Source organism: Musa acuminata, chromosome BXJ2-3, assembly GCF_036884655.1.
Source record: "Musa acuminata AAA Group cultivar baxijiao chromosome BXJ2-3, Cavendish_Baxijiao_AAA, whole genome shotgun sequence".
NCBI classification, from domain to species: Eukaryota; Viridiplantae; Streptophyta; class Magnoliopsida; order Zingiberales; family Musaceae; genus Musa; species Musa acuminata.
The window spans coordinates 9,541,877-9,568,311 of NC_088340.1; the positions used below are offsets into that span (position 1 = coordinate 9,541,877).

General features: G+C 46.3%; 7 protein-coding genes across 7 annotated transcripts; 2 read left to right on the forward strand and 5 right to left on the reverse strand.

The window, feature by feature from the left end:
- Positions 1-3,131: 3,131 nt before the first annotated feature.
- Positions 3,132-4,898, reverse strand: LOC135606458 (NAC domain-containing protein 43-like). The gene is made up of 3 exons (XM_065097488.1): positions 4,597-4,898; positions 4,230-4,507; positions 3,132-4,091 (listed from the first exon to the last, which is right to left on the reverse strand). Exons 1-3 carry the CDS (start codon positions 4,766-4,768, stop codon positions 3,399-3,401), a joined length of 1,143 nt encoding a protein of 380 aa, XP_064953560.1. The 5' UTR covers positions 4,769-4,898; the 3' UTR covers positions 3,132-3,398.
- A 3,831-nt stretch (positions 4,899-8,729) lies between these two features.
- On the reverse strand, positions 8,730-10,592 carry LOC135607295 (protein CANDIDATE G-PROTEIN COUPLED RECEPTOR 7-like). Its single transcript, XM_065099017.1, has one exon. The coding sequence runs from the start codon at positions 10,421-10,423 to the stop codon at positions 9,041-9,043; it is 1,383 nt and encodes a 460-aa protein (XP_064955089.1). The 5' UTR covers positions 10,424-10,592; the 3' UTR covers positions 8,730-9,040.
- Positions 10,593-11,093: 501 nt separating this feature from the next.
- Positions 11,094-14,141, reverse strand: LOC103977975 (beta-carotene isomerase D27, chloroplastic). Its single transcript, XM_009393661.3, has 7 exons — positions 13,341-14,141; positions 12,989-13,081; positions 12,499-12,560; positions 12,218-12,324; positions 11,677-11,772; positions 11,536-11,603; positions 11,094-11,429 (listed from the first exon to the last, which is right to left on the reverse strand). Exons 1-6 carry the CDS (start codon positions 13,698-13,700, stop codon positions 11,557-11,559), a joined length of 765 nt encoding a protein of 254 aa, XP_009391936.2. The 5' UTR covers positions 13,701-14,141; the 3' UTR covers positions 11,094-11,429; positions 11,536-11,556.
- A 146-nt stretch (positions 14,142-14,287) lies between these two features.
- On the reverse strand, positions 14,288-15,061 carry LOC103977976 (uncharacterized). Its single transcript, XM_009393662.3, has one exon. It carries the CDS (start codon positions 14,991-14,993, stop codon positions 14,496-14,498), a length of 498 nt encoding a protein of 165 aa, XP_009391937.2. The 5' UTR covers positions 14,994-15,061; the 3' UTR covers positions 14,288-14,495.
- Positions 15,062-15,195: 134 nt separating this feature from the next.
- LOC135607298 (histone H1-like) lies at positions 15,196-16,245 on the reverse strand. The gene is made up of 2 exons (XM_065099021.1): positions 15,968-16,245; positions 15,196-15,880 (listed from the first exon to the last, which is right to left on the reverse strand). Exons 1-2 carry the CDS (start codon positions 16,175-16,177, stop codon positions 15,437-15,439), a joined length of 654 nt encoding a protein of 217 aa, XP_064955093.1. The 5' UTR covers positions 16,178-16,245; the 3' UTR covers positions 15,196-15,436.
- Positions 16,246-17,440: 1,195 nt separating this feature from the next.
- LOC135607296 (pentatricopeptide repeat-containing protein At2g36980, mitochondrial-like) lies at positions 17,441-19,609 on the forward strand. Its single transcript, XM_065099018.1, has one exon. The coding sequence runs from the start codon at positions 17,589-17,591 to the stop codon at positions 19,488-19,490; it is 1,902 nt and encodes a 633-aa protein (XP_064955090.1). The 5' UTR covers positions 17,441-17,588; the 3' UTR covers positions 19,491-19,609.
- Positions 19,610-21,241: 1,632 nt separating this feature from the next.
- LOC135607297 (bZIP transcription factor 29-like) lies at positions 21,242-26,114 on the forward strand. The gene is made up of 4 exons (XM_065099019.1): positions 21,242-22,523; positions 22,659-22,791; positions 22,882-22,966; positions 25,618-26,114. The coding sequence occupies exons 1-4, from the start codon at positions 21,403-21,405 to the stop codon at positions 25,866-25,868; spliced, it is 1,590 nt and encodes a 529-aa protein (XP_064955091.1). The 5' UTR covers positions 21,242-21,402; the 3' UTR covers positions 25,869-26,114.
- The last annotated feature ends 321 nt before the right edge of the window (positions 26,115-26,435 follow it).

A 26,435-nucleotide genomic window follows, 5' to 3' on the forward strand; every position in this document is an offset into this window, starting at 1 on the left:
ATTTGTTGCAAGGACAAGTGGATCAAATGCTAGATTTGTCTGAGACATCACTCTCTACATGGCATGCCGAACTCAAAGCTTGTGGCTACTGGAAAGCATTTCTCCATGAATCCACGGATCTCATAGTAGGAATTGATGCAATGAAGAGGGGGGGGGGGGGGAGGGAGGGAGGGTGGAAGACAAGAACAGGCCAACGGAAATATTCTTTTCATGGCCCCACCGCATTCAATCGACATGAAATGAATGGAATCGGCTGATGCTTTAGGGAGAGGAGGGGCGGGTCCTTCCTCCTGCTACTCCTTCTCCCTTCTTCCTCCTCATCAGCTCACCTGATCTTTACCGTGGATGTCAAAAAAGGCAATGGCGGAAACTTCATGTCGAGCGAGACTAACGAACCATCATGATAACTCTCCTCCACTTTTATTGTGCTTCAAGCTCCTCCTGCATTTATAATAATTAAGTTGGTGGAAGAAACTTCTGACACGTGTGTTTGATGTTTCCTTCATTTCATTTAGTTGGTGGGAGAAACTTCCTTAACAGATATAGCTGATATCAATCACCACACTGATTGCTTGCAAAAGTTGGCATAAAATTTCAAGCTTCTACTAACCCAAATGTGCATCTCATCTAACCCGTTTCGGTGAGACCTCCTACTGTTCAAATTAGGTAGCCGAGTTAACTTAAATGACAGCATCTGAAAGTGTCACGAAGAATCCACATCACGAGAGGAGCGGCGATGAGAGAGATTGGGTGAACACAATTGATACAGAAAAGGACAAAGAAAAGCAGACGAATGATGGAAGAAGGGAAGGGGAGTGGCGTCTGAGGAACAGCGGATCCCTCGAGATCCGATTCCCACCGCCGGGCCAAATAGTCAAAAAGGAAAGGGGGGCACTGCACTGCACTGCACCACACGGCACTGCACTGCACAGGAGGGTGCGTGAAACACGTTAGCTGAAAGAGAAGCATCACTCGACGGCCTGCACAGTGAACAGGAGGGAGGGAGGGAGGGAGGGAGGGAGATACACGATGCACGCACCATCTCATGTACCGACTCCATAGCTGCCGCGACGACAAATCCTTTCGCCCCTTGCTTCACCTGACACGTGCGGGATGAGCACGATGGCCCCAACCCATGAGAAGGAATACCTGTAACGGAGACGTATCGCTGGAACGGTTGCAGTTGGTAGGTAGCGGGACATCGCCACAAAGCGGAGGGTCGGGGAGGATGAGTGGCTGTGACGTCCGACCTCAATGCGGATACTGGGATGGATGGATGAGTTGAAGGATGAGGAGGAGGAGGTGTCTTTGTTGAGGACAAGGAAGCTCTCTCTGCCTTGATACGTGTAACGGCTAGGTGGGGGACGACGGCCGGTGCCCAAGGAGGAGGGCTTGCCTTTTGGGGAGGACGGAGCAGCTTGCTTCGCAGGTGTCCCATGCTGCAGGTGGTGGTGGTGGTCATCGAACCTCCTGTGCAACGGGCACGGTCGAGGCCGGCTCACGAGGACCACCACCCACACCATGCGCTTTCGATTCTATGCCAATCACGTAGCGACACGTCAAAATATCAATGTCAAATTTTAATTTAAAATATTTTTCTCAAGTATCTCTCATACATAAGTTTATTATTATTATTATTATTATTAATTTGAGCATCGAAAAGTCATTATCGACTCCACTACTCTCCGTATTTGCGTTTGTTGTCTCCAAAGTCGATCGCTCAGCAACACGTAGAAGCAGGTCGACCTCATTCGAGGAGTCAAACTAGAGCTAAACGATTGATAAAAGGAATTAAAATACCGTTAAGGTGGTTATGAGAAGATTGATATTAGGTATTCTAAACTCCGATCTCATTGGGTGTAGTTGTTGTTGTTGTTGACGATGCATACGTTAAGTGGAACAGTCGAGAAACAAATTATTGTAATATTTGGCTGACGTGGCAAACTCTTTTGTTTGATCGTGAATTCAAACAAAGAATTAGTGTTTATTTTTCTATATAATTCGAATCCGACGTGACTCGGTCTGCCTCGATGCAAACTTACATCACGTACGGCTAGGGATTTATCCAGTCCTTTTTTACGTAGCTATGTCGGGGGTTTAGTAACCCTAATTTCCTCTCTCATGTGCATGTATTATTTCTCTTTTGTCTTCTTTACCCTCCAAAGCCTATTGGTGCCACGTTTACAGCCCTGTGGACATGTCCTTGTATGTGGAAGATGATGTAACAGGTGCAGCGTTTCCTTTCCGGTGCTATGCTCCAAACTGACTCGAGTATTATCATTCATCGGAACCCTAGCAAGCATGTATGTACAGTGTGGTGATTGGCATCTAACAGTAGATCTGATGCACATCGAGATCTAACCTTCCATAATCTTTTATTTGGGTTGGGTTCGATGGAAGCTCTTAGGATCGTTAGAAATATAAAGAACAGCGGCAAGAGATGAACCGATCGTTAAATATAAAGAACAAGCTGTGTGAGTGTTTCTCCTTCTCTTTTTCTCTCCCCTACCTTATCGCTTCCTACTTCGGCCTAACGATAGCGCTGCATCTAATCTATCTACCGTGGTTGATGAGTGCTGCACTCGGTGTACGTGAGTGTCTCTGATGCACACAACACACGCAGGTCCACTCGTTTGCATGCATGGTGAAGGCTTGGAATCAGCCAGTCCTCTCATCGGGCCCTCTCCCTCCTCATTAGATCCCATGATGCTTTCGTTTCTGCACTCTTCCTCTCACATGAAGACATAGGCGAGCTGTTTCTGTCATGGCTGCTGGCTATTCCCCCGTAGCTCTTCGAGCTACTCCAAAAGCTCATCACTGATTCCTTTTCTCTCTCTCTCTCTCTCTCTCTGGCTCTCTCTCTCTCTGGCTCTCGCTCTCTGGAAATTATTGCGGGAAACAAGAAAGGAGCCACGGTACGGAGGCTATGCTCGCCCCATGTGCATGACTACCCAACATACGCCAACCTCTCCTTTTCTTCCCATTCGCCGGAGAGGAAAGGGTTGGAGGGACCAAACCCTCCCTCACCTTTCCCTCCACACCTTTTTCTCGCTGTCACGACAAACAAGATGCCCACCGATATCTCTCGACCGATCCAACCAACCAAGGAGATGGTTAGAATCCAGACTCATCATGCGTTCTTCTCTTTGAAAAGGTTAACTCAGGAGGAGCACGTACACCACACCCACGCCCATACTACGCACTCCAAACCTTCTGCTCTTCTCTATCCTAACGGCAACATCGCCACTTACGTACCACCGCATCCCAAATTATACAATAGGACGTTTCCTCTCCTTATTTAATGTATACTGAGTGCTGGGAGCGACAGTGTAGTGTCCGTCCGCATGCCCTGTCGCTCGCTAGTTTGTGTCAGCGGCGGAGTCAATGCCGCCGTTCTCTTACATAGACACGTGGCTGATGCGGTCCGACTGGGACGAAGTCGTCCGCGTCATGCTCCAGAGATCGCCGTCGCCACTGCCGCCGCCGCCGCCGCCATGGTGGTAACCGGCTGACGAGTGGAAGGTGAAGCAGGGGTCGTCGCAGCAGGGCAGCGGCTTCGGCTCCTCGAATGGGCCGTTGAGTTGGGAGGCGAGTAGGCGGTCGAATGCAGCCCAGTCCCCGACGGCTGGATCCGCACAGTAGCCATTGCCCGAGCTCGCGCCCGCGTGCAGCACCGCCGACGAGCCGTAGCTTGTTTGGTTGTCGCAAGAGTGGTCGAGAGGGAAGGTATCGGGGAGCGACGGGACGGTCGGGCTCTGGAGACCCGGCAGCTTCATGAACATCTCCTGCAGGCCGCAAGCGAAGACGGTCTCGATCGGCCTGAGATGCCGGTTGGCGTTGTTCGGGTTCACGTCGTTGATGCTCGTCCCATGGCTTTCCCGCTTGCACGATCTGCCCATGTACTGGAGGATTTGGTCCAATGCGTCGTCGCCGCTGCCCGGGTGGTGCAGCAGCTGGGTCTTGGCGTCGCTGGTGACGGAGCAGGAGTTGTTCGGGCTGCCGATGCTCTTGTGGTGGTTCTTCTTCTTGAACACCCGGCAGACCACCCACCCGTCTTCCTGGTTTGTCGCTTCTCCCATGGCGCTCGAGGTCTAAATCACAGATAACGTACGAGAGAGCATATCTTTAACGGATTCCACTAGTTTGGCATATGCATACGGTGTCGACAAAAAGGCAGTGCAGAGATCTGCCGACAAATACTATCGGTGCATGCGTGTACACGTACGTACGTTGGATTGAGAGAGGAGGTCGGAGTGGTCATCGAGCCGGTACTCGTGCATGATCCAATCCGACTTCTGGCCGTGAGGGGCGCGACCTTTGTAGAACACGAGCGTCTTCCTCATCCCGATACGCTTGACGCTGGAGTAGATGACCTTGTCACGGCCGGTGGCTTTCCAGAACCCAGCGGCCGTGGCTCGGTTGGTTCGAGTCCCCGTCGGGTACTTCTTGTCCTTGTGGCTGAAGAAGTACCAGTCGTTCTGCGGAGTCGAACCGATCCTGCACTTCTCTGCAACGCGCATTAGGGTATGGAAACAGGAAGTAAGTCCATGACACGAGACGCTCGATCAATCGAAGGAGAAGAGATCGAAATGTCACCTTGGATGTCCCAGGGCTCGAGCTTGTTGAGATCGACGTCGCGGATAACGTCCAGGTCGATCTTCTCGGAGGTGACCTTCTTCCGCAGGTAGTAGTTGAGCAGCTCCTCCTCGGTGGGGTGAAAGCGGAAGCCCGGGGGGACGCAGGACTGGCCATTCACAGAGATGCTCATGGCTGAGCACGGCCGATGGGCGAGGTGAAACCAAGCAGGAAGTAGCAGGAAGAGGGAACGGATGAAGAGGAGAGAAGGGAAAGTAAAGAGCAAACAAGTGAGCGTGGGAGGGAGGGGCGGGCGAGGGGGGGAAAGCAGCGGGGGAGCGAGCTTATTTATTTAGCACTGCGCGAGTGAGGCGAATGAAAAGGAAGGTGGTATCATTCAGTGGCCTTCCCCTTCTTACTTCTAGTGGGGTAGTTCCACTGGAATAGAGAAGAGCCACCCACCCCGTGAGAGAAATGTGGAGAAGGATCAACCCGGTGGTCCCTAAAGCGAGAATAGTTGGCCGAGTTGGGTGGATAGAGAGAGAGAGAGAGAGATGGGGGCAACGGGGGAGAAGGCAACATCCAAAAACCATGACACCTGACCTTAAAAATCTTTAGGAAAAGGCACAGGCGAGACAACTACCGCCATCACTAGTATCACTTTGATTGACTCCTCCTCCTCCTCCTCCTCCTCCCCTTCCTCCTCCTCTGTCACCTCCGTAACCACTGCGTAAAAGACTATCGCTGCACCACCAACAGCAACGGTACATCCTCAACAAGATCGACGACGACGACGACAAGGGCAAAACAACGAGCGAGAGAAGAGGCGATGGGTTGGGAGAGAGGGCGCTGTCAAGGGGCCCACCACCCTTCCAAATCACCTACCTAATACAAACCGATGGGACCGACACAAAACAATTTATAACCAACACAGATCTCCTTTACTCCTCCCCCCATTGTTCCCCATCACACGCACGCACATACACATATATTACATTGATTAGTTAACACACACACCCACACCCACATACATGATGGAGGTGCGGCGTCAACATCCCCGAATGACTCGGGACTTCGCCAACGTCATCTCTCTCTCTCTCTCTCTCTAATCAGTATCACCTGACTGAGATACCCGCGGAGTATCGAAGTGATTACAAGTACACAAATTATTATTTGGTGGCTGTGATCACCTCACCGCGACGTATGCCAAAAGTACCCGCGGGGGGGCGGGGGAAGGGTGGGACCCCGGATCTAGTCATCTGGTGCGTCATTGCCTCGTGGGTTTAGCGCGGGGAGGGGACATAATAGGACAAAGTGTCGTCTCGGCGTTATCCGGCTCGGACTTGAGACGCGCTCCCATGTGGCGCCGGACAAGCTTTGGGCTCATCCAACCCGAGCGACTCGGTTTTGTCGGTTAGGTCAGCGTTTGGACGCACGTTCTCGTGCTCCCTTCCGTGCATGCATCCATGCATGTTATACTTAGTCCCGCTTTAAAGACCGTGCTGTTATTGATGTGCATGTTAAAGAAGCTAATAAGATATAACAATCGAGTTCTCGGGTGACCTCCGCGTCTGCCTTGAGAATAAATATACTTTTACATGTCTAAAGTTAGCGCATAATATCTCATATATAATTATCACCGGCGCACTTTCTTCATCGTGCCGTGAAGGTGCCATTGGTGATGCCGCCATTGAGTCAACGAACGCGGCTGACTCGTTGGGGCGTTATGACTGCCGGTGAGTTGACTCAGCAGCCCATCGAACGGGCCTCGTTCATAACTTGTCCAGGCCGAGCGTCAGTAGCTTTCGAGGCTTTCCCTCGGCCTACCCAACCGAGCTCCATTGAGCCTTTTGATCTCGGTCCGATTCGACTCGCTCCAGCTCAATAGCTCTGCCATGGAGGTGTTACAGGGCGGCTTCAAGACACTGTCTATTCATCGAGATCAATGTCTCTATCCCTCGACAGAGTTCATATCTATTGACGAAGTCCACATTCATTATTTAAAATACATAACCTGCAACTGAAGCTGTCTCTTCAGGTGACTTGAGTGTTCCCAATCATTCTTTGGAGGATTCTTTTCTGCATTATTACTTACAACTCATCCTGTTCCGAAAGCAATCCAGGTCATTTAAACTTAGGACAATTGTTATTATGTAAGATGAATGAGTATGAACCTGAAGTAAATCTTATCACCTAGGTAAAGCAATCATAAACCATTATGGACCCAATATTGTTGATACTACGCTCCAGATTTCCTTTCATTAGTTCATGACAATCCACAAGAAAGAATTCTTCCAAAGGAACAGTCCATTATTTCCTCAGATTGAGAACCTCATACGAGTAGGCAGATTTCCTTTCATTAGTTCACCACAATGGTTATCATACTTCCACAAGAAAAGAATCTTCCAAAGGAACAGTCCTCTGTTTCCTCAGATTGAGAACCTCATACAAGTAGGCAGATTTCCTTTCGTCGGTTCACCACAATGGTTATCATATTTCCACAAGAAAAGAATCCTCCAAAGGAAAGTTTATTATTTCCTCAGACTGAGAACTTCATACAAGTAGGCAGATTTCCTTTCATTAGTTCACAACAATTAATCATATTTCCACAAGAAAGGATTCTTCCAAAGGAACAGTTCATTGTTTCCTTAAGACTGAGAACCTCATACTTGTAGGCAGATTTCCTTTCATCAGTTCACAACAATGGTAATCGTATTTCCACAAGAACGGATTCTTCCAAAGGAACAGTTCATTATTTCCTTAAGACTGAGAACCGAATACAAGTAGGCAGGTCTCCTCTGTGCATGTTTGCTTGCTTCCTGCATGGCCCTTTACGAAGAGATAAGAAGGTAGGCAAACCTCCGATTCCATTCAGCCTCCTTGGATCTCAAGGATGGTTGATTGAACCATGGTTTCTGTGAAACCTTGGAGAATTTTGTGAAACATAATACGAGGATACCCAAAGGCCATGTCATTGCTTGAATCTAAACAAGAGGTGGTGTTGTTGAAAGAAATAGAAGACAGAACTTGATTGAGAAAAAAAAAAGAGAATTATTCGATAGATGCACCCTTCATCACAACCTAAGATGCTATATTGCCATTATATAGTAATTCTACTACAATAGCAACACAACCTAAGCATAGACAATTAATACCTTGAAACATGAGGAAAGTTCTATAGCATAAGAAATCATAATTCCACCACATATTATTCTACTCAGTTAAGATTACTGTCAGCCTCTTTCAGGTATGAATCTATCTAATTCAAAAGGAAAGAACTTGCATCAGTATCTCAGTTTCAATTCAAACATGGGTTTGATTCACGCTCTATGTTCTGCAAATTATTCACCATCCAAAAAGAGGAAAAAAATGGAGTCTATCTCTAAAGAAATACGTTGAGAAATGACAGATGTATAAAACCTTTCAACGAGATGATGCTTTTTCAAATCTCTCAAAATGAAATTTGTTCCGCCACGATTCCTTGCTTTAAGAGGGTGCAAATATCTAAATTTCATCCTTTTAGATACTTTTTTAGGCTCATTGTCGATGCAATCACAAATTTGTATCTATTTTTCATGATATTATGCATGGATCAAATATATCATGGCCAATTCTTCAAAAGATTCTTCCACAATGAACTCTGATAACTGAGATTTTGAGGAAGTGTTTACAAAATCTTCGTCTGTTCGAAGAAATGATTCATCGAAATAATGAGTCACCCCTTCCATTGATATGATACATCTGAGATCAACAAATGCTCCTCAAGAGTTTCTCTATTCAATCCTTTTCCTTCTCCTTGTTATTGAATATCTCGTTCATATACATTTTCTCTATATTTCTTGAGGCCTCTAGTGTAGATAAGAAAAGAAAAGGGACGATGATGGCAATCTAACAAGATGCACAATTGTATGCCAATTCAGGAGGCAGTTATAATCACAAAAAGAGAAGCTCATGTCATGGAATTGGTACCTTCACATGAAGTTCAACAATTAAATATTTTAGATGAGATGCTTCCACAACTCAGTATATAATACATAATATTAACACCATAAGAGAGCACTCAGATTCTCCTTTCTGTAGTCAGATTAGAACATCTAAGCCATTCTACTAGCAAGGAAAGACCAAGTTATCCAGCCACCAACACCTCGAGAGTGTCAAGAAAAGAAAACAAACAAATTTCTACTGGCAGAGAAACATGATAGTTATTGGAACACATTAACATTACTAGCATGGATAATTGGGTAGCTGCATGCTATTGTGACGATGCTGATACTAAATAAGAAGACCAGATTTTTTGTGACACCGAATTAGCAAATCCAATTACTGTAAGATAGCAAAGGAAAAGGAAAACGAGTACAAGACAAAGAGTAGATCCAACCTCAATCTTCGAGCTTCCCCAGCAGTTCTGCACACGGTACAACCCATCAAGGAAGTGCATTGGATGATTACCCCTGCAATTTCTGCGTCACAATTCGAACTCGTCATCCAGCCTGAGCGCCTCGGCGGCAGCCTCCTCCTCGTCGTCGTCGTCAATCGCAAGGTAAGGGTTGTGCGCCTCGGGCCTGAACCTGAAGCCGGTGAAGATATAGAAAGCGAGGGTGGCAAGCTCCCCAGCCAGCACGCTGGTCCACAGGTACCGGTAGGAGGTTATGGTGACGAGGGCGTAGACCACCACTCTGGTGAAGTAGATGTAGCAGATGACGACGACGTAGTACTGGCGGAACAGGGTGAGCTTCATGAGGTTGACGGCCGCCTTGCCGTCAGTCCTGGCGGCCTCTCGTAGGTTCTTGATGGACCAGACGATGGGGAAGAGGACGGCGCAGCAGCAGATAACGTCGACGAGTAGGAAGACCTGCTTCCAGGTGATCCAGTCGCGGGCGTAGGGTCCCGATTCGTCGATGGCGACCTGGGCTATGTTGGCGACGACCTGGAGGGGGATGACGGCCATGAGCACCTTTTTCTCGCGGTCCTGGAGGTAGGGCTTGAGGAAGGACCAGCCGGTGCCGATGAGGACGATGAGGGTGAAGAGGGAGATCCCCTTGAGAAAGCTGAAGATGTAGAAGAGGACGTCCCAGCCGTGAGCAGAGCCGGTGCGCTCTATGTAGGACTTGTCCTCGGCCTCGCAGAGGAGGTTGAAGGCCTTGAGGACGACGACAGCGAGCATGAAGTAGTGAATGCCGAAGGTGGCGCGGCGCCTGCGGAGGAGGACGGCGGCCCAGATGGTGGCCAGGGCAGCGTAGGCGAAGAAAAGGAGGGAGTAGACGAGGGGCAGGGCGGCGGCGCCGGCGGAGAGATAGGCGCGACGGGAGGGATCGAAGGGGTCGGGGCGGTTGAACATGGCGGAGCGGACGGACATGGAGACGCGGAGCTGGGGGAGGCAGTTGGCGAAGACAAGGGTGAACTGGCCGGGGCTGTCGGTGAGGTTAAGGGCGAGGCGGAATGTGGAGGCGCGGGCGACGGCAACGCCGGACGGGTTGGGCGGGGGGAGGAGGCGATCGAAGGAATAGACGACGCGGACGAGGTCGGACTGGAGGGCGCAGGTGATGTCGAGGTCCTGCAACTGGCGGAGGACGTGCAGCCAGGCGTCCCGGGTGCAGAGGAAGAATCCAAGCTGCGACAAGTCCATGTCGCCCGCGGCCGCCGCCGTCGATTCCAATGCGGAAGAGAAGGCGATGCCGGTGACATTGAGCTCCAGGCCGCCCCACCGGGTAAACCCGAACTCGTCGAAAGGGATGATGGACCGCGCGTCCGACCACACCTCCATCTCCCGGATCTCAGCCCTCACCGCCCAAATCCACGACAACATGATCATCATCGCCAACACCAATGCTTTCGCCTCCATCGCCATTCTCACCTCCTCTCTCGATTCCTAGATCTCAATTTCTTCTCCTCGCCCCCTGGTCGCCGATGGAGGTCTCGGTATAGGCGAAGAGGAAGAAGGGAAAGGAGCGGAGCGGAGAGGAGAGAGATCCGAAGAACGACTTTCACACGTTGGGAAGGCGTTATTCGACGGCGATGCTTGGCTTTATCAAGGTAGGTGCGGTTGCAACGTTAACGAATCGAATCCGTCGGGGAACGCTGCGAGCAATCAATCCAAATTACCAAACGGGCGCTGTGTCGGTGGAAGGCCGAGTGGTTGCTTCGTGGGCTTTGACCGACCCTCGTTTTGTACTCCCGAGGAGGAATCCACGGAATTGTTTGGATTTTTTTTGACTATTTGATTGAGTTTTACTTGATCGGTAGAATCGAATACCATAAATAATGATAATATTATCTTTGGTTGACATGTTGACTTACCTTTTGATTTAAGCTTCGGCTCATCGATTGCAGTGAGAACGTTGACATCAATCACCACCCACATGTAGGGCTATAAATGATTCCAAGTAAAAGGAGTTAAGATTGACGTATATTCAATCCCATTAAGAGTCCAGATGACTAAATTACGACTTTGACATATCTTATTCAAAATGCGTATGATTCAAAATACTTAAACTTATAATATCGATCGATACAATCTCTCAAACGAAATGTTTGTTTTATTTAAGATGTCTAAAGACATGTTTTCATACAACTCAAAAGCAAGTCACTTCCAAATTGTTCTTTGTGGCACGGTAGCACTACAAATTGGGTTACACGAACATTGTTATGGACTTGTGACTGGTCTCTATGGCCAGAATTCTTGTACATATTTTGTATCAATTAGGAAGATCCTAATAAGAACATATACACAAAGTAATATGCTATCTCATCTCGTCATCTTTGATAACATGGCCTAACTTGGAAAATGTGTTTTTGTGAAACAGATTTCCATATCTTCTGAATAGTAAGTTTCGCTTGCTTTTCCATCTCGTCATCTTCGGAAGAACATCCGACCGCAAGGTATGAAAACAGATATTTGAAGATTAAAACATATGCAGAACAAACTGAATGAACTTGAAAGGTTGATAACGAAAAGCTGACCTATTTAGGCTTCTATGTTCTTCATTGTAGTTTAGGACAGACTGGAGAGTTGGTGTTGGCCACAGAACCTGCAAAAATGCCTCATGTTCAGAATGCTGAATTCAAGTGTTTTCATTTGGTTTGATGATGTATTTGACGTACACATATCAGCGTAGCAAGGCTGCTTTGAAACAGCATCTTCTTCAAAGAGAGGAGGAACCTGACCATACACCATTTCACAGCTCATATCCTCGAAATCTGCAGAAACGTCACAAGTAGAACATTGTCACCTAAGTTAACCGCTGCTAATTACCAAAAATTGCAAAAATGACCATCAGCAATCAAAAAATAAATTACTGATAGGGCATAATGAAGACAAGAAGAGGCCCATTCGTCATGATGCTGCCAATCGATTCACCAAGACAATAACAATGTCACTCAGAGTTCGTAGACACTTATTACGTTCAACCATTTCAACGAACAACTAAGCGAGGATAGAGCTTAAGAAACTGTGGCAACAGGAACTTTAACAAATAATAAGTACCTTAATCAAGTGAAATGTTAAACTGTAGTTCATATATGATTAAAGATTTCTGTATATAATGATATAGGCTGTTTCATGAAGATCATCGAGAACAGAAACTAGCAAATGGAAAGACAGGCTGTATGCAACTAACAAAATATGTGGAGAAGCTTTGCATACTTGGATTCATAGTTAAGGGAAGCCCAAATTCGTTTGTAAAAAAATCTTGAGTTGGCAACTTGCACATGTTCACACACATCCCAACGCATCCACTGTTCTCCAAGTACCTACACAGAAGCATAATGACAACTAAAAAATGTCTTCTTTAACTTATCGGTATGAGTAGATCGCATGTTCTGAGTTCTCATAGCTATTTCTATCATATGGTCTCTAAAGATTGGAATGAACAAACACTAATAAAATCCAATAGAGAAATTATGTTTCAGCTGAGAGAAGCACACCTGCACTTCTTTATTTGTACTCCGCTTCTTTGTTTCACACCGTTGACTTCCACTTCAATAACCTGAGGAAAATACTGAGTGCTCAGTAAAACTACTAGCACATATGCACAACTGCAATAAGAATTTAACTCTGCTCATGTAAATATTTCTAATACCATCATACATTCAACTTCATACACTTGGAAAATGGTAATCAAGATAGCTTGTCATAAGTGAGGGTTTTCAGACCACTGTAGAAGCAGATGTAACAAAGTTATTATGTTACCCAGAGCAGTAGTCATAATTCTAGTAGCATATTCAGTCCCAGATGCATGAATTCGAACAAACTATTAATGCTGATTTCACATGGTGGTTGTTAAGGATCTCACTTATATCGAAAAAATTTTCAAAAACAAGAAGCAATTATATTGACTATTGAACCTCCAAGAAAATGTTCGCAAGAAACATAACATATTCCATATCTAAATTTTTAACAAGAAATCATAAGTACCTCAGATGGTCCAACTAACCAGTGAAAGAATGGCACTGTCAAGGCAGCATTAAATTCAGCTGCCCATCTTGTAGGAGGAAACAATTTTCTGAACTGCAATCAGTCAAATAAACCAATAAGTACTGTTCACCATTCCAACAGAACCAGTGCTAATTCTCTAGCACACTCTCTCTGAAAATAGTTCATGTATTAAAAGCGAGCTTAGGAGAAAGCAACTATCCATATTTTCTGCTAAAACTACTAGAATAACATTTCCTATCCTAAACTTAATTAGCAATCTATGCAAAGAAGGCGGGGTGCCAGTGGAACAACTAAACTCTAGCCTTTTGTCAATCAAAATCATCTTTGGCACCTGAGCTGGAGCACCAGGGGGCAACATGGATAGGAGAACCTCCCTCACCACCTCCTGCTGCTGTTTTCTGGATCTTCCTATCATCACCCTCTTTGAAACATCCACAAATCTTTCGTAGTCCATATCCCAGAGAGCATTTTTTTTCTTCGACACTTCACTGGTGGCGAACTTCTCCATCTTCCGAGCAAAGAGAGACATGAATAATTTCTCAAAGAGCCCATCTTTATACTGTGTCTTCTGTCCCATTGGTGCCGGAACACCTGCTGGCTCGGCTATCCCTGCACAACGAATAGAATAACTGCGTCCGCCACGCCATTTTGTGACAGGAAGCTTGGCAGTGGGCATACACAACAGTTCCATAGCCTATTATCTTGTGAGACTCTCTGTGAGTATGCACCTAGGTGGATCCTTGCAAATCTGATGCAGATGAGTACAGAGGCTCAACTGCAAGTGTTTCTCCAGATGTTCCATGAAACAAAAAAGCCATGAGGTACAGATTTGTGAAGGAATTTCCACCATAGAAAAGTAGGATGAGTTTGGGACATGGACCAAAGTCTAGCTGCTACGATGTGAGATTACTGCCGGTATTTGATGTGAGGCCAGGGAAGGGACAACATGGGCATGTTCCTAACCAATCACTTATGGAATATCCCGGATAGGGAGAGCTATTGCAGCCACAAAGTGAAAATGGTCAGGACTTAATTGGCATGACACACAGTAACAAGCAACAATTATGAAACATTAGAAAGGGGATTGCAAGATTGTATGTCACCTCTGCAGAGAAACTTGTAAATTGTTTATTTCTGTATCATGTTCAGCCTATCTTAGACATTGGGTTTCCAAAGGATTCAAGCCAGATGACACTGAGATTGCTGTTCACAGGATTCAAGTCAGCCTAATTCGATTGCAAATGGTAAAGAGAAAATAATAATATAATGAAATTAACATTCACCATAAACCTACTCAGGTAGCATTTAAGATTGAAATTAGTGGGAAGATCTTCCTCCCAATCCGTTCAAACCATTCTTGCATCTATTTTAGCATATGAGACTGAATAAAACGTAGAAGATTTGTTTCCACTTTGCAAACTTGAAGTAATGGAAATGTAAACATCCAAACCGCATAAGAGGAAGAGAAAGCGATACACAGCACGGCTTAGTGGTACTGCGATCGCAGCTCTTGGACTCGCCTCTCCAACTCATCGATTCGTTGGCCCCAGTCGCTCCTAATCTCTACCGGCCGGACTTGTTGGCCGTGGTCGAAGCCGAAGGCTTCTCCTCCGCCGTCGGTCGCCGCCCTCTTCCTCCTTTTCTTCTTATCACCCAGCTTCCGCGCCTCTCTCTTCGCGACGGCTTTTTGGAGCGCCTGCAGCACGTCCGACCCCCTCAGCGCCCCGGTAGCCCCACCGTAGGTTCCCTCGTCCGCGATGTTCGGAGCGGGAGGAGGATCTCGGTCCTCTGGAACGTGGCCCGATCGAAGAGCGGCGAGCCTCGCCGAGGCAGCAGCCGCCTCCGATGCCCCTACGCCGACCTGCGACCTGACGGCGCGCCGCTCGGGGAGCTTGGCAGCGAAGGCGAGAACGGCGTCGCGGGGACGGCGGTAGTGAGGGAGGGAGAGAGGGAAGGATCGCGTGGGGGCTGTGGTGACGAGCATCGATGCGGATGCAAAGATCAGATTACGGCGCAGTCGAGGCGGCAACAAAGCCCAATTGGTTTTGAGACAAGTGATTTGAGGAAGGCAAGGCCATGGGCTCCACCCGTCACATCATGGCCCACCAATCCAACCCACAGGAAACCATCACCACCGATCAGCCATCTAAGGATGATATCATCGTCTTCCACGATAATATATCAAATTCTTCAAGACAGTAGTACCTCTCATTCATACAACCGAAACAAGTATAGCTACAGAGTTTAGCATCAACTCAACTTGCCATAACATTGCAGCATGATTAACCATACAAGACGAAACGAAGATTGCATTACAAGAGGGTGAAGTTGACACACCATCATCAACTCTGTCGACTAAGCGGCGACCCAAACTATGAACAAAGGTAACAGCAACCGAGCCCTATCAACTATCTATCTACAGGATCATCAAGCCGTGGTCTTCCTCGCTTTCTTGGAAGCCGGGGATCTGATGGACTTGGGCTGCTTCGGTTTCGGAGCAGCGGCCATCTTCGCCTTCTTGACCCCGGTTCTCTTCCCCTTGGAAGAAGGTTTCGTGGCTTTATTTGTAGCATCAGCAGAAGCCCTTGTCCTCCTTGCAGCTTCGTTCGGCTTCTTCGTCTCCTTCACAGGCTTCCTCTCGTCCTTCTTCTGTTTCTTCTTCTCATCCTTCTTTCCGACTTCCGCTAGCTTGAAGGAAGCCTTCACCTTTACAAGCTTCCCCTTTGCTGTAAAATTCCTTAATTGGACGGCCAAGACCTTCTTGTAGTTCGGCGTCAGCACTCCCTTGTGCTTCTCCTCCATGAATTTGGCAATAGCGTAAGCACTCGATCCAGTCTTCTCGTTCAGCGCTAATATGGCCTCCTTGATCATCTAATTACCAGCAGAATATAATCAGAATCTAATTTCGTACACAGGAAACGCTAAATAGATTAAAGGCAGAAAAGTGAGGGTTTTAACCTCGAAATAAGGCGGGTGAGACGGTGTGGAAGGCTTTGAACCCTTAGGCTTCTTCTCCTTGGGGGCTTTCGGGGCCCTCACCTTCTTCTCCTTTCCTGTCTTCTCCTCGACGGGCTTGGAGTCGACGGGGGCCTCCGCCACCGGCTCCTCCTCGACGGCGGGGGCTGCTGCTGCAGCTACGACGACCTCAGCTCCTTCCTCAGCGGACATGGCTACCGACGCTTACGCCGCACCACCTTTCACACACCTGGGTTCTAATCTAATCCGGCGAAGAGTGAGGGGGTTCGGAAGTGGCATCTTATAGTCGGGCAAAAGGGCAGGGGAGGAGGCGATCGAAGGCTGCAATTGGTGCAGAGAGGACGCACACGGATCGGTTCCTTTTCTCCTGCATCCCAACCGTCCAGGTATCCTTTGAGAGCGATCGGGATAGCATTCGCTGTGAGTTTCCAGAACGAGCGATTTGTTTCTTTGGGCGGTGTGTATCTTTGGTCATTTCCTGTCTCACATTGGAAGACTGACCTTTTTTTATATATATTTTTAACAATATATTTGGTAATCTTTAAATAATATATTTGGTAATTTTTATGATCACAAAGATTATGTATGATTGATTATACATGCATCATTGCTCATTATTTCTTTTAACAACGTCCTTATCTTAATTTATATTCTTCAAAAAATACATTTAAATATTTGTTTTAAAAAAATATCTTGAATTCATCATAAAAAAAATTTAAGACAATTATGGTTAGAATCATATTCCAATAAATTTTGAAATATTTGTTAATAAATATCCTAAAATTATCTAAAAAAACATTACTAATTTAAAAATAAATTCAGTATAATTTAATTTAATTTTAAATATAATTTAATGTAAGTTTGAGTGTAACTGAGTCCCCTTCAACTAAACAAACTCAAACTTTCACAAAATTACATAGTCATAATTATAAAATGATTAATATTAACTTTTATATTTTTAAGATTTTATGATATTTAATTATGGAAGTAGAAAATATTTTGGATAGATTTTATGATTTAATTCAATTCTGAGTGTAAATGTGGCAACTTCAACCAAACTAACTTAAACTTTCACTTATCTGTCTTGCTATGTTTATAAAATGATTAATAATATATATTTTTTATTTTTAAAATAATTTTATAATATTTAATTATTAAAATATAAAAATTGAATATATTTTGTTATCATGTGTAACTTATTCTAACTAAGTCAAATTTGACTAAATAAAATAAAATAATTATAAAATCACTAAATCAATTTAATTTTTTTTAAATTAAATTTTATATTTATATTCATGAAATAAAAATGATATCATTCGACAAAAAAGTTAATAATGAGTAATTTATCAAATAATCTTAAATCTTGATAGATTACTGGTGCGCCGTGCCAAAGACCAGCCTATAGATTCGAAATGGGCTACAAGATTAGGCCCTTAGGCCCGTGAACACCTTCTACATCGTTAAATATGAAACGACCGCTCATGTTGTGTACATGCGAAATGGTGTTTGTGCGCTATATAATCGCGAAGGCCATCGTTGACGGCCAGAAGCGCTCGCTGGTATCGCTCGGTAGTCGACTTAGACATGCCTGACCAAGTCTTGAATGGGCCGGAATGTCTCGACGGAGCGGCGGTATCTCATCTCCACCACGTCATGGCTGGTCCGTCTCGCGCGATCCGGGCGGATCTCGGCCGCTCGCAAGCTGTTCGACGATATGCTCGAGAGGGACACGGTCGCGTGGAACGCGATGCTCACCGCCTACTTCCACTCGAGCCGCCCCCTTCAGACGCTTACCCTCTTCTCCCACATGCGATCCTGTGGTCCGCCACCCGACCCCTTCTCCTTCACCGCGGTCGTCGCCGCCGCTGCCGAGCTCCGCGATCTTCGCTGCGGCAGGAAGCTCCATGCCCTCCTGTTCCGCGTCGGCCTTCTCTCCTCCCTGCCCGTCTCCAATTCACTCATCGACATGTACGGCAAGTGCTCGCGCCCGGCGGACGCTGCGCGGGTCTTCGAGGGAATGGAGGAGCGGAACGAGGTCTCCTGGTGCTCGTTCCTTCACGCCTACGTCAACTCCGGGCAAGGAAAAGATGCGCACGAGTTGTTCGTCGCCATGCCGCTTAAGACGACCGTCGCGTGGAATGTGCTGATGGTGAGATATGCTCAGCTGCGCGAAAGCGAGTCGTGTCTCCAGCTCTTTAGGGAGATGCAGATGCGTGGATCCGAGGGCGACGCGACGACATTCGCGAGCCTCATCAACGCATGCTCTGAGATGGCGAGTCCGCGGTTTGGCTGTATGGTTCATGCTGTCACAGTCCGACGAGGATGGAACGATGCGACCGAAGTCAATAATTCGATGCTGAGCTTGTATGCAAATTTCGGCTTTCACGAGGATGCATTGAAGATCTTCGAATGCATGGTTTCTCCAACTGTGATCTCGTGGAATGCAATGATCGACGCTAGCATCAAGATTGGCGACGTGCAAGGGGCTCTTTCGTTGTTCCGAAGGGCACCCGAGACCAACATTGTCTCGTGGACGACAATGATCGCAGGGTTCGCGAGGAGGGGATACGGTGAGGAGGCTCTTGCCTTCTTCGTGGACATGGCGAGGAACTCACTTGGGCCCGACGATTTCACTTACGGAGCTGCGCTGCACGCTTGTGCTGTCATGGCAGTTCTGGGGAATGGAAGGATGGTCCATTGCTGTGCTATCCGAAGCGGCTTTGATGAGTACCTTTATGTGGCCAATGGCCTGGTGAACATGTACGCCAAATGCGGCGACATCGATAGCTCGAGCAAAGTGTTCGACGGCATCCGCGAGAAGGATTTGGTATCCTGGAACGCTATGTTGTTGGGTTATGCATTGCATGGGTGGCCTTCGGGGGCTTTCCAAGTGTTCGACAAAATGTCGGCACATTATGTTAGACCTGACAAGGTTACCTTCATGGGTTTGCTGATGGCATGCAGCCACTCGGGCCTCGTCGAGCAGGGAAGAGCCGTCTTCGAGATGATGGAGTCGGTCCACGGACTGCGACCAGATGCAGAACACGTGACCTGCGTCGTCGACATGGTCGGGAGAGCTGGATGGCTGAAAGAGGCTACTGCGCTGCTCGAGAGCTGCTCGAAGGCTGTTGACGTCGGGATCGCGAGCTCATCCGAGGCTCTACTTAGTGCATGCGCAACTAGAGGAGATGTTAGCGTCGGGAGGAATGTGGGGAAGGATTTGATCGATCTAGCGCCTCAGAAGGAGGCAGGCTACGTGATGCTGTCCAACTTGTACTGTGTCGATGGGCAATGGAAAGAAGCAGAGAAGGTGAGGCGGGCTATGATCGAGCGAGGGGTGAAGAAGTCTCCTGGTTGTAGCTGGATTCAAACGAGGGACATGCTTGCGGTGTTTGTGTCAGGGAGCCAATCTCCCGATGGACTGGCAGATGTGCGTGACACGTTAGAGTTGTTAGGCGCCGAAATGAGAAATCCTACTACCGTTTGGTCGAGCGGTGAATTGTGATGTAACATTACGAATTAAAAGCCGGAGAGATTGTGATGCATGGATTCGATCAGTCCTTTTCTATAATATCAACGCATATGGGTAGGAAATTCCCGTAGGCGTTTCTTTTGGCTATTTTATGAGATTCTCCCGGATGGCTTGCACGATACCTGATTTCCATGTGTGTGCAGCACGAAGAGGCATCACGGAACATATGCTTTGACCATGAGAACCATCCAGAACTTTGCACATGCGTTTGCTTACAGAACCATCTCTCTCTCTCTCTCTCTCTCTCTCTTTTTCTTAAAGATTGGATAGTCCATCAAATTTGTACAGGGGAAGAAGCTTCAGTGGATTGTTTTGCTGGCTGACTGATTCTTCTCGATTGCTCAGTGAGAAAGGGATTTGTAATTCAATCGCACTCCACTTTCTCATTTGAAAGAGTGAACCGGTCATCCTCCGTCTCTGCACGTGGATGGGAGAACCATCACAAAAAGCAATTATTAATATCATTATTATTGTTATTATTATCTTTGTAACGTGGGGTTGCAACGATGATTGACGGGTACGACATGTATGTATGTATGTATGTATAAATAGCACATCCATTATGCTTGAGATGGAATTGTCGGCGAGTGTAGCTACCGAGCTACAAGGAACGAGTCGGCCTAACCCAACATGTCATCATTGCTTCGAATTGGACCGCCAACACGTCAGCATGTTTAAATCGGTGCCGATTCCCGATTCCCCCCATCCGCCCAAATTGAACGCGAAAAGGACCCATCGAGACGCCATAAATCTCCCTTCCCAAACCATCTCTTTCGGCCTCCCCTCCTCCACGTTGCATGCTCCCATCCCTACCCAAACGTCAAGTCCATCCATCACATCCATCAAGTCATATGATTGATTGCTACCCGTACATCCAGGCGCCGACGCCCTCCCAACCCAATCCCCCTTTTCTAACCCACTCACCATTATTCTACATAATCCACGCATTTATATGATGTGTTCGTACTTGTCACATAATTAAACCCCAAACTCCACCTCGCCCTTCCTCACCGGCTGCCACTCACGGGCAGCAGAGGCAATTAATTATATTTGGGGGTGAGATTTGACTCCACTCTTGGAAGTTTCAACGCAATAATTACCGTTGTGGTTTTGACTGCCAATCCAATTAAGAGCTGCTATTGCGGTGTTTCACGCATTTACTGCGTTAATTTATTCCCTCGATACCATCTTCGAAATGCATGGCGGGAATCACGGCGAGAGCGATGCGGTCCGATCGCTGCAGTCAATCGCCTCCACCGTCCGATCGTCACTGCGCGACTCGCGGCCCGGCTCGAGTGCGGGTCACGTCGGGCAACATCAGCCGTCCACGGTATCTGAAGAAAAGCAGACCTGCTCAAGTACCAAAATGCTCCCTCGCTACGTCGCGGTCTATTCTGGACCCGGTTTAATCGGTCCACCGGTTGGATCACTTATCAAGGGCGTAGAGCAAAACAGTGTCCAATTGGGCCCATCAAGCATCGACTTCGGTTCATTGAAGTTGAGCCGGATGAAATCGGACCGGTTTAGCCACGGCGGAAATCGGGCCCATCATGGGCCCCTAGGTTTGGCCAATCACAAGGCAGGTGGACGACAAGTACCAGTTTTGTAGAGTATGAAAGGCCAAATGCCCACAAGAAACCCTTTTGGAAATGTACGCGGAATGAAATGCAACCCCTCTTAAATTCACGCGGATTCCTAAAAGCTGCTGTTCTACTCCACACGGAAGAGGGGATGCGAGTGGATCACTCCGTCTTGCCCTCGCCTTCCCGAAGAAGACAACCGAAGCCAAAGCGAGCGCTGCGTCGACGCCGAACAACTCGTTCGAGCTCCATTTCCGTTCCCTTGTGCCTGCAATCAGTACGACATCGGAAGAAGAGAGAGGAAGATGGGGGAGGCGGAGGCGGCGACCCGCAACGACCTGATGCAGCGCCTCAAGCCCTCGGCCGCAAGCACCTCTTCCTGCTCCGCTGCCGCCCCTCCGAAGTCGCCGAATAGCGCTTCCTTCTTCCGACACTTCGCGCCCAACAGCTTCGGCCCCGAGGCCGCCCGGCGGCCAGGCATCCCACCTATTCCTCCGCCGCCCTCGCCGTCCTCCGCTGCAGCAGCCGTCCGGCCGCCCTCTCCCATCTCCTCTGCCTCCGCCGCTTTCCACTCCCGCTCCCTCTCCCAGCCCCCCGCCTTCTTCTCCCTCGACTCCTTGCCCCCTCCGCTCAGCCCACCCGCGTTCGCCGGCGCCACTTCGGATGCTTCCTTGGCCGACAGGGCGCGACCCGCCTCGGCCGGCCTGCCGCCGCGGAAGGCCCACCGCCGCTCGCAGAGCGATGTCCCGATCGGATTCCTCCAGTCTTTTTCTCCTTCTTCTTCTTCATCGAGTCCCGTGGCGGCGCCGGCAATGACGGCCGGGACTGCCTCTGCCATGCTCTCTCAGCAGCAAGTGAAGCAGGAGGCCGAGTGGGAGAAGGAGACGGAGAGCAGCGCGGAGGGCACCGGCGACCGGAAGGAGGACGCAGGAGACGCCGCAGATGATCTGTTCAACGCTTACATGAACCTGGACAGCTTGGACGCTCTGAATTCTTCTGGAATGGAAGAGCGGCACGAGGATTTTGACAGCAGCAGGTTGAGCGGGGCAAGAATGAGCGCTACCGAAACCAGCGAGAACGAGGCGGAGAGCAGTGTTAACGAGAGCAGTGGCGGTGGGGTGAAGAAGGAAGGGAACAAGAGGAGCGCGGCGGGAGATCTGACCCCGATATCTATGCGACACTGTCGGAGTCTTTCGATGGATAGTTTCATGGGGAAGCTTAATTTTGGGGATGAATCGCCAAAGCTGCTGCCTTCACCGGGAATTCAGATGCCCCATCTTATGCGTAGTGGTTCGATGGATCGTACTGTCAATACGTTGAGCTTGGAGTTCGGAAATGGTGAGTTCAGCAGTGCTGAGATCAAGAAGATCATGGCGAATGAAAAGCTTGCGGAGATGGCAATAACAGATCCGAAAAGAGTCAAGAGGTGCTTTATCATTTACATAAATGTGGTGTCTTTTTGCCTTTTTTTTCCTTTCCTTCTCAAGGTGTTAAGTGGCTACCAAGAATTTGATGCCGCAAAACTGTGTTTGCTAACGTATAAATTGGTGTGGATGTCAAGGATTTTGGCTAACCGGCAATCTGCTGCGCGATCTAAGGAGCGAAAGATGAGGTATATTTCAGAATTGGAACACAAGGTGCAAACTCTGCAGACAGAAGCAACTACATTATCAGCACAATTGACCTTGCTGCAAGTGGGTTACCTGCATCTATTCTTCAAACCACCCTGTAATTGCTTCAATTAGTGTGATTAACTGACTGTTCTATTGTTTCTTTTTGCACAGAGAGATTCAGCTGGACTGACATGTCAGAACAATGAACTAAGGATCCGTCTTCAAGCCATGGAGCAGCAGGCACAACTAAGAGATGGTAAATGTCATGGTTAACTTCTTTTTTGGCATTAGTTTTTTTCTTGAAGTAGCAAATTTAGTTAAAGCTGGCCTATCATGGATGCAACTCATTAAAATCTTTCAAGTTAATGTTGCACAGTGTATTATGCAGATTTGGTCATCCTTTGGTAAAGTTACACTAAAAGAAATTGCTTTCTGCATATGTATCTCAAACGTACAGGTCGTAATGGGAAACAAATAGGTGCAACCATCAAAGTGCATGCTTATTATATGGGATAATAAGATTGGGAAATAAATAGTTACTTAATCTAAATGTTCTAAATTTGACCATAATTAACAATTCGACAATGTCGATGGTGGACCACTAACCTAATTCCAGATTCGGTATAGAGCATGTTATGTGCCGATGTAGATCCTTTAAATTTTGCCTATTGCATATATGTTTCTTGTTTTTAGCTTTAACTGAGCTCCTCCTTGGGCTCTACTCTAGTTTCTATTCTTGCAGCCATCTGGATGTTGGTGATTGTACTGAAGGAGATATATTTGAATATCCACCTCAATATTTTCTGACACTTGTTGAGCATTTAAATTAATTGGGGATAATTGCAACTTGATGCAAGTGATTGGTATATTTTGTACCCTACAACCTTTTTGCATATCTACCTGTTGATATAGTCAAGGATATATGAAGTTTACTTCGAATTAAATTATCCTGAAATAACATCCCATTTTGTTCTATTTAGAATTTGCTTGTGTTGCTCTTAAACATGAAAGAATGTTGACCATGTGTGTTGCAGGCTTACTAGGCGTGATATTATTTGATGGGCATATTGGTGACCGCATGATTTAGGCAACTTAATACAAAAATGTTAATGTAATGCTGACACATCTTCCATTTTTAACTGTTATTAATTTTAGTTTATTAGCATAAAACTTTAAGCTCTAAAGTAGTAGGTTTGAATGACATATATATAGATGTATATATATATGTATACATATGTATATATATATAAATGTGTATATCTACATATATATATATATATGTATATATATATATATGTGTATATATATATACACATATATATATATATACACACATATATATACATACATATATGTATATGTATATGTATGTATATGCATATATATGTATGTATGTATATATGTGTGTGTGTGTGTGTGTGTTGTCATTCCTCAATAGTTCCACTGTGAAAGTGGTTATAAACTGGATTCGTATTAAGTTTAAATGCACCAACTACTTATAAATTGGTACTAAACATTTTCACTTGTGTGTCTTGGGGATATTGGGATGGTAGGCTATTGGCTTTTGAAATATGGTATTGGAGCATTCACCGTTTCTGGTGTGTGGGACATGCTGGATATACCATGCAATCTTGAGATGGCAACAACCTGGTGGCTTTTCGTGCCTTCTTAATCATACATCACCTGCATGGTATTTTGGATCCAAGACTTGTTTTTGACACTATCAAGGCATGAAGATTTAATTAGTGTTACTACAAACTCTATATTGGACTTGAGTACTAATATTGAATAGAAAGTGTGCCTTTACCCATCCCCACCTCTTGGGTACATTGCGGGCAAGACCACATGATTGAAACCATGCTGAGACAAACTCAGAGAGGGTTAGGACCATGGATATCTGATTTAGTGGTTCTAAGTAGCAAATGGCTGCCATTGGGTGATGGGCACGTGATGGCATGATGCTGCTGCTTTCATTGCCTAGTGGATGGATTAGGACCATGGATTTCTAGATTAGTGGTCCAGTATGAACTGTACTGATATGTGACATTTTCTAGATTAGTGGTCCACTTGCTTAGTGTATCTGAGAGTTTCCTCTCATCAAGTAACATTTTGGGCTATATGTGCTATGTTTTGGTCCTCAACTAGTATAAAGATTTTGTGACAACAAATTTTTTTTTATGCTTTGATATTCTCAAATTTGGATGATGGTTAGGGACTGGATTAGTATACGTTTATATGGACCACTACTCAAAATTGAGCTTAAATGTTTCAGGTCATATGTCTAAGACCTTTCAGTTCATGATGCTTTTACACAATTGAATAGAGCAAGCTTAATAGAGATATGCAAGCTTGTCTTTTATTCTTCGACTCTGGAACCTCCTTTAATCAATTGGCCTTTCAACCTTGTCTGATGTCTCTCATTTTATTGCAAAGGCTACTTGGTTCTCTGGCTAGCGCTCAGCACCTATTTATTGTTCTATTATATGTGAGAAACTACCATGTTATATGTCCTGAGAAAAGAAAGAAAAAGTTCTTTAGATCTCTGCTGCATGTTAACTCTTGAATTGTGATCTTACCTAGTTTTTATTGTGCCTCTGTACCATGTTCATCCATGCCAGATGTGGTACCTCAACCTGCTTTGAGATGACAATGACACTTCTAGTGGATGCATGTTATACATATCTTTCACGGTTGTTTTCTTAATTTAGAAATTAACTTCATGGATGAAAACTATTTAAGGTCTAGAGAGGGTCTTGTCGATAGTGTGCTGGCTGATGAAGGTTCTGCCGTTCTGTTGCTTCATTCATCTCATAAAGCAGTTCCTCAATTGGTGGATTTGCTTGTAGTGCCTCTCTTTCTCTCTCTCACATAGGCACCCCAATCCCTGCTTTCTTTTGATTCATGCAGCCATCAATGAAGCACTGACAGCAGAGGTTCAGCGATTGAAACTTGCTACTGGTGAGATCACTGAGGCTCAGCTATCAAAGACCATAAATCAACAACTGGCTACAAGTTCTCAGATGTTTCAACTACATCAGTTGCAATCACAGCAGCAGAATCAACAGTCAACACATGTTCCTCTCTATCAATTTCAGCAACCACAGCAGCAACAGCAGCAGCAGAACAATACTGCATCAGAGGTAGAATCGAAGAACTGAGAATCTGAGTTTGATCATTTCAGTCTAATGTGTTACATGGAATGTCATTATTTTTTTTAAATGCATGCAAGGCATCGTCAAGTGTAGTAGTGGATGGCTTCAGTTGCTTTCATACTCGGTCCAAACTGTATTTCTTATTCGTCATGAATTTATTTTGTTGGGCATTATTGCTTTTGTAATTAAAATGTCTAATCTGTGTTCTAGGATGCATTAATTACTAGATAATATGATGTTCTGTTAGTAAAATGTTTACTCTGTTTTGGGACCAGTTTATATGCATTTCATTCCCCACAAGCTTTGCCTGTCTGCTACTGGGAAAGCTTGTTTGATTTTATTTGCGAATTCACATTCTGATGAGTGCCTGTATTCTCTAAATGACCGTTGCTCTGTTGATTTCTTGGCAGTCATGTTTCATGGCGATAAGGTTTTTCTTCCGCTAGAAAATATGATTTTGTTTTCCTTGTTGGCAGACAAAATCGTATACATTTATGCTGCAAAAGATGTGAAGGTGCACGTCCGGCAAAGCAGCAGATTAATCTAATATTTCATTCAGATTGACCCATTCTA

Coding starts and splice junctions, on each gene's coding strand:
- LOC135606458 (XM_065097488.1), bottom strand. CDS start 4,768: ATGAGCATCTCTGTGAATGGCCAGTCCTGCGTCCCCCCGGGCTTCCGC. Junction 4,508..4,596: donor CGAGCCCTGGGACATCCAAG/GTGACATTTCGA, acceptor TGCGCGTTGCAG/AGAAGTGCAGGATCGGTTCG. Junction 4,092..4,229: donor ACCTCCTCTCTCAATCCAAC/GTACGTACGTGT, acceptor TCTGTGATTTAG/ACCTCGAGCGCCATGGGAGA.
- LOC135607295 (XM_065099017.1), bottom strand. CDS start 10,423: ATGGCGATGGAGGCGAAAGCATTGGTGTTGGCGATGATGATCATGTTG.
- LOC103977975 (XM_009393661.3), bottom strand. CDS start 13,700: ATGGAACTGTTGTGTATGCCCACTGCCAAGCTTCCTGTCACAAAATGG. Junction 12,325..12,498: donor GTACAAATAAAGAAGTGCAG/GTGTGCTTCTCT, acceptor GCTTCTGTGTAG/GTACTTGGAGAACAGTGGAT. Junction 11,773..12,217: donor TCCCTTAACTATGAATCCAA/GTATGCAAAGCT, acceptor ACGTTTCTGCAG/ATTTCGAGGATATGAGCTGT.
- LOC103977976 (XM_009393662.3), bottom strand. CDS start 14,993: ATGCTCGTCACCACAGCCCCCACGCGATCCTTCCCTCTCTCCCTCCCT.
- LOC135607298 (XM_065099021.1), bottom strand. CDS start 16,177: ATGTCCGCTGAGGAAGGAGCTGAGGTCGTCGTAGCTGCAGCAGCAGCC. Junction 15,881..15,967: donor CTCACCCGCCTTATTTCGAG/GTTAAAACCCTC, acceptor GCTGGTAATTAG/ATGATCAAGGAGGCCATATT.
- LOC135607296 (XM_065099018.1), top strand. CDS start 17,589: ATGGGCCGGAATGTCTCGACGGAGCGGCGGTATCTCATCTCCACCACG.
- LOC135607297 (XM_065099019.1), top strand. CDS start 21,403: ATGGGGGAGGCGGAGGCGGCGACCCGCAACGACCTGATGCAGCGCCTC. Junction 22,524..22,658: donor GATCCGAAAAGAGTCAAGAG/GTGCTTTATCAT, acceptor GTGGATGTCAAG/GATTTTGGCTAACCGGCAAT. Junction 22,792..22,881: donor CACAATTGACCTTGCTGCAA/GTGGGTTACCTG, acceptor CTTTTTGCACAG/AGAGATTCAGCTGGACTGAC.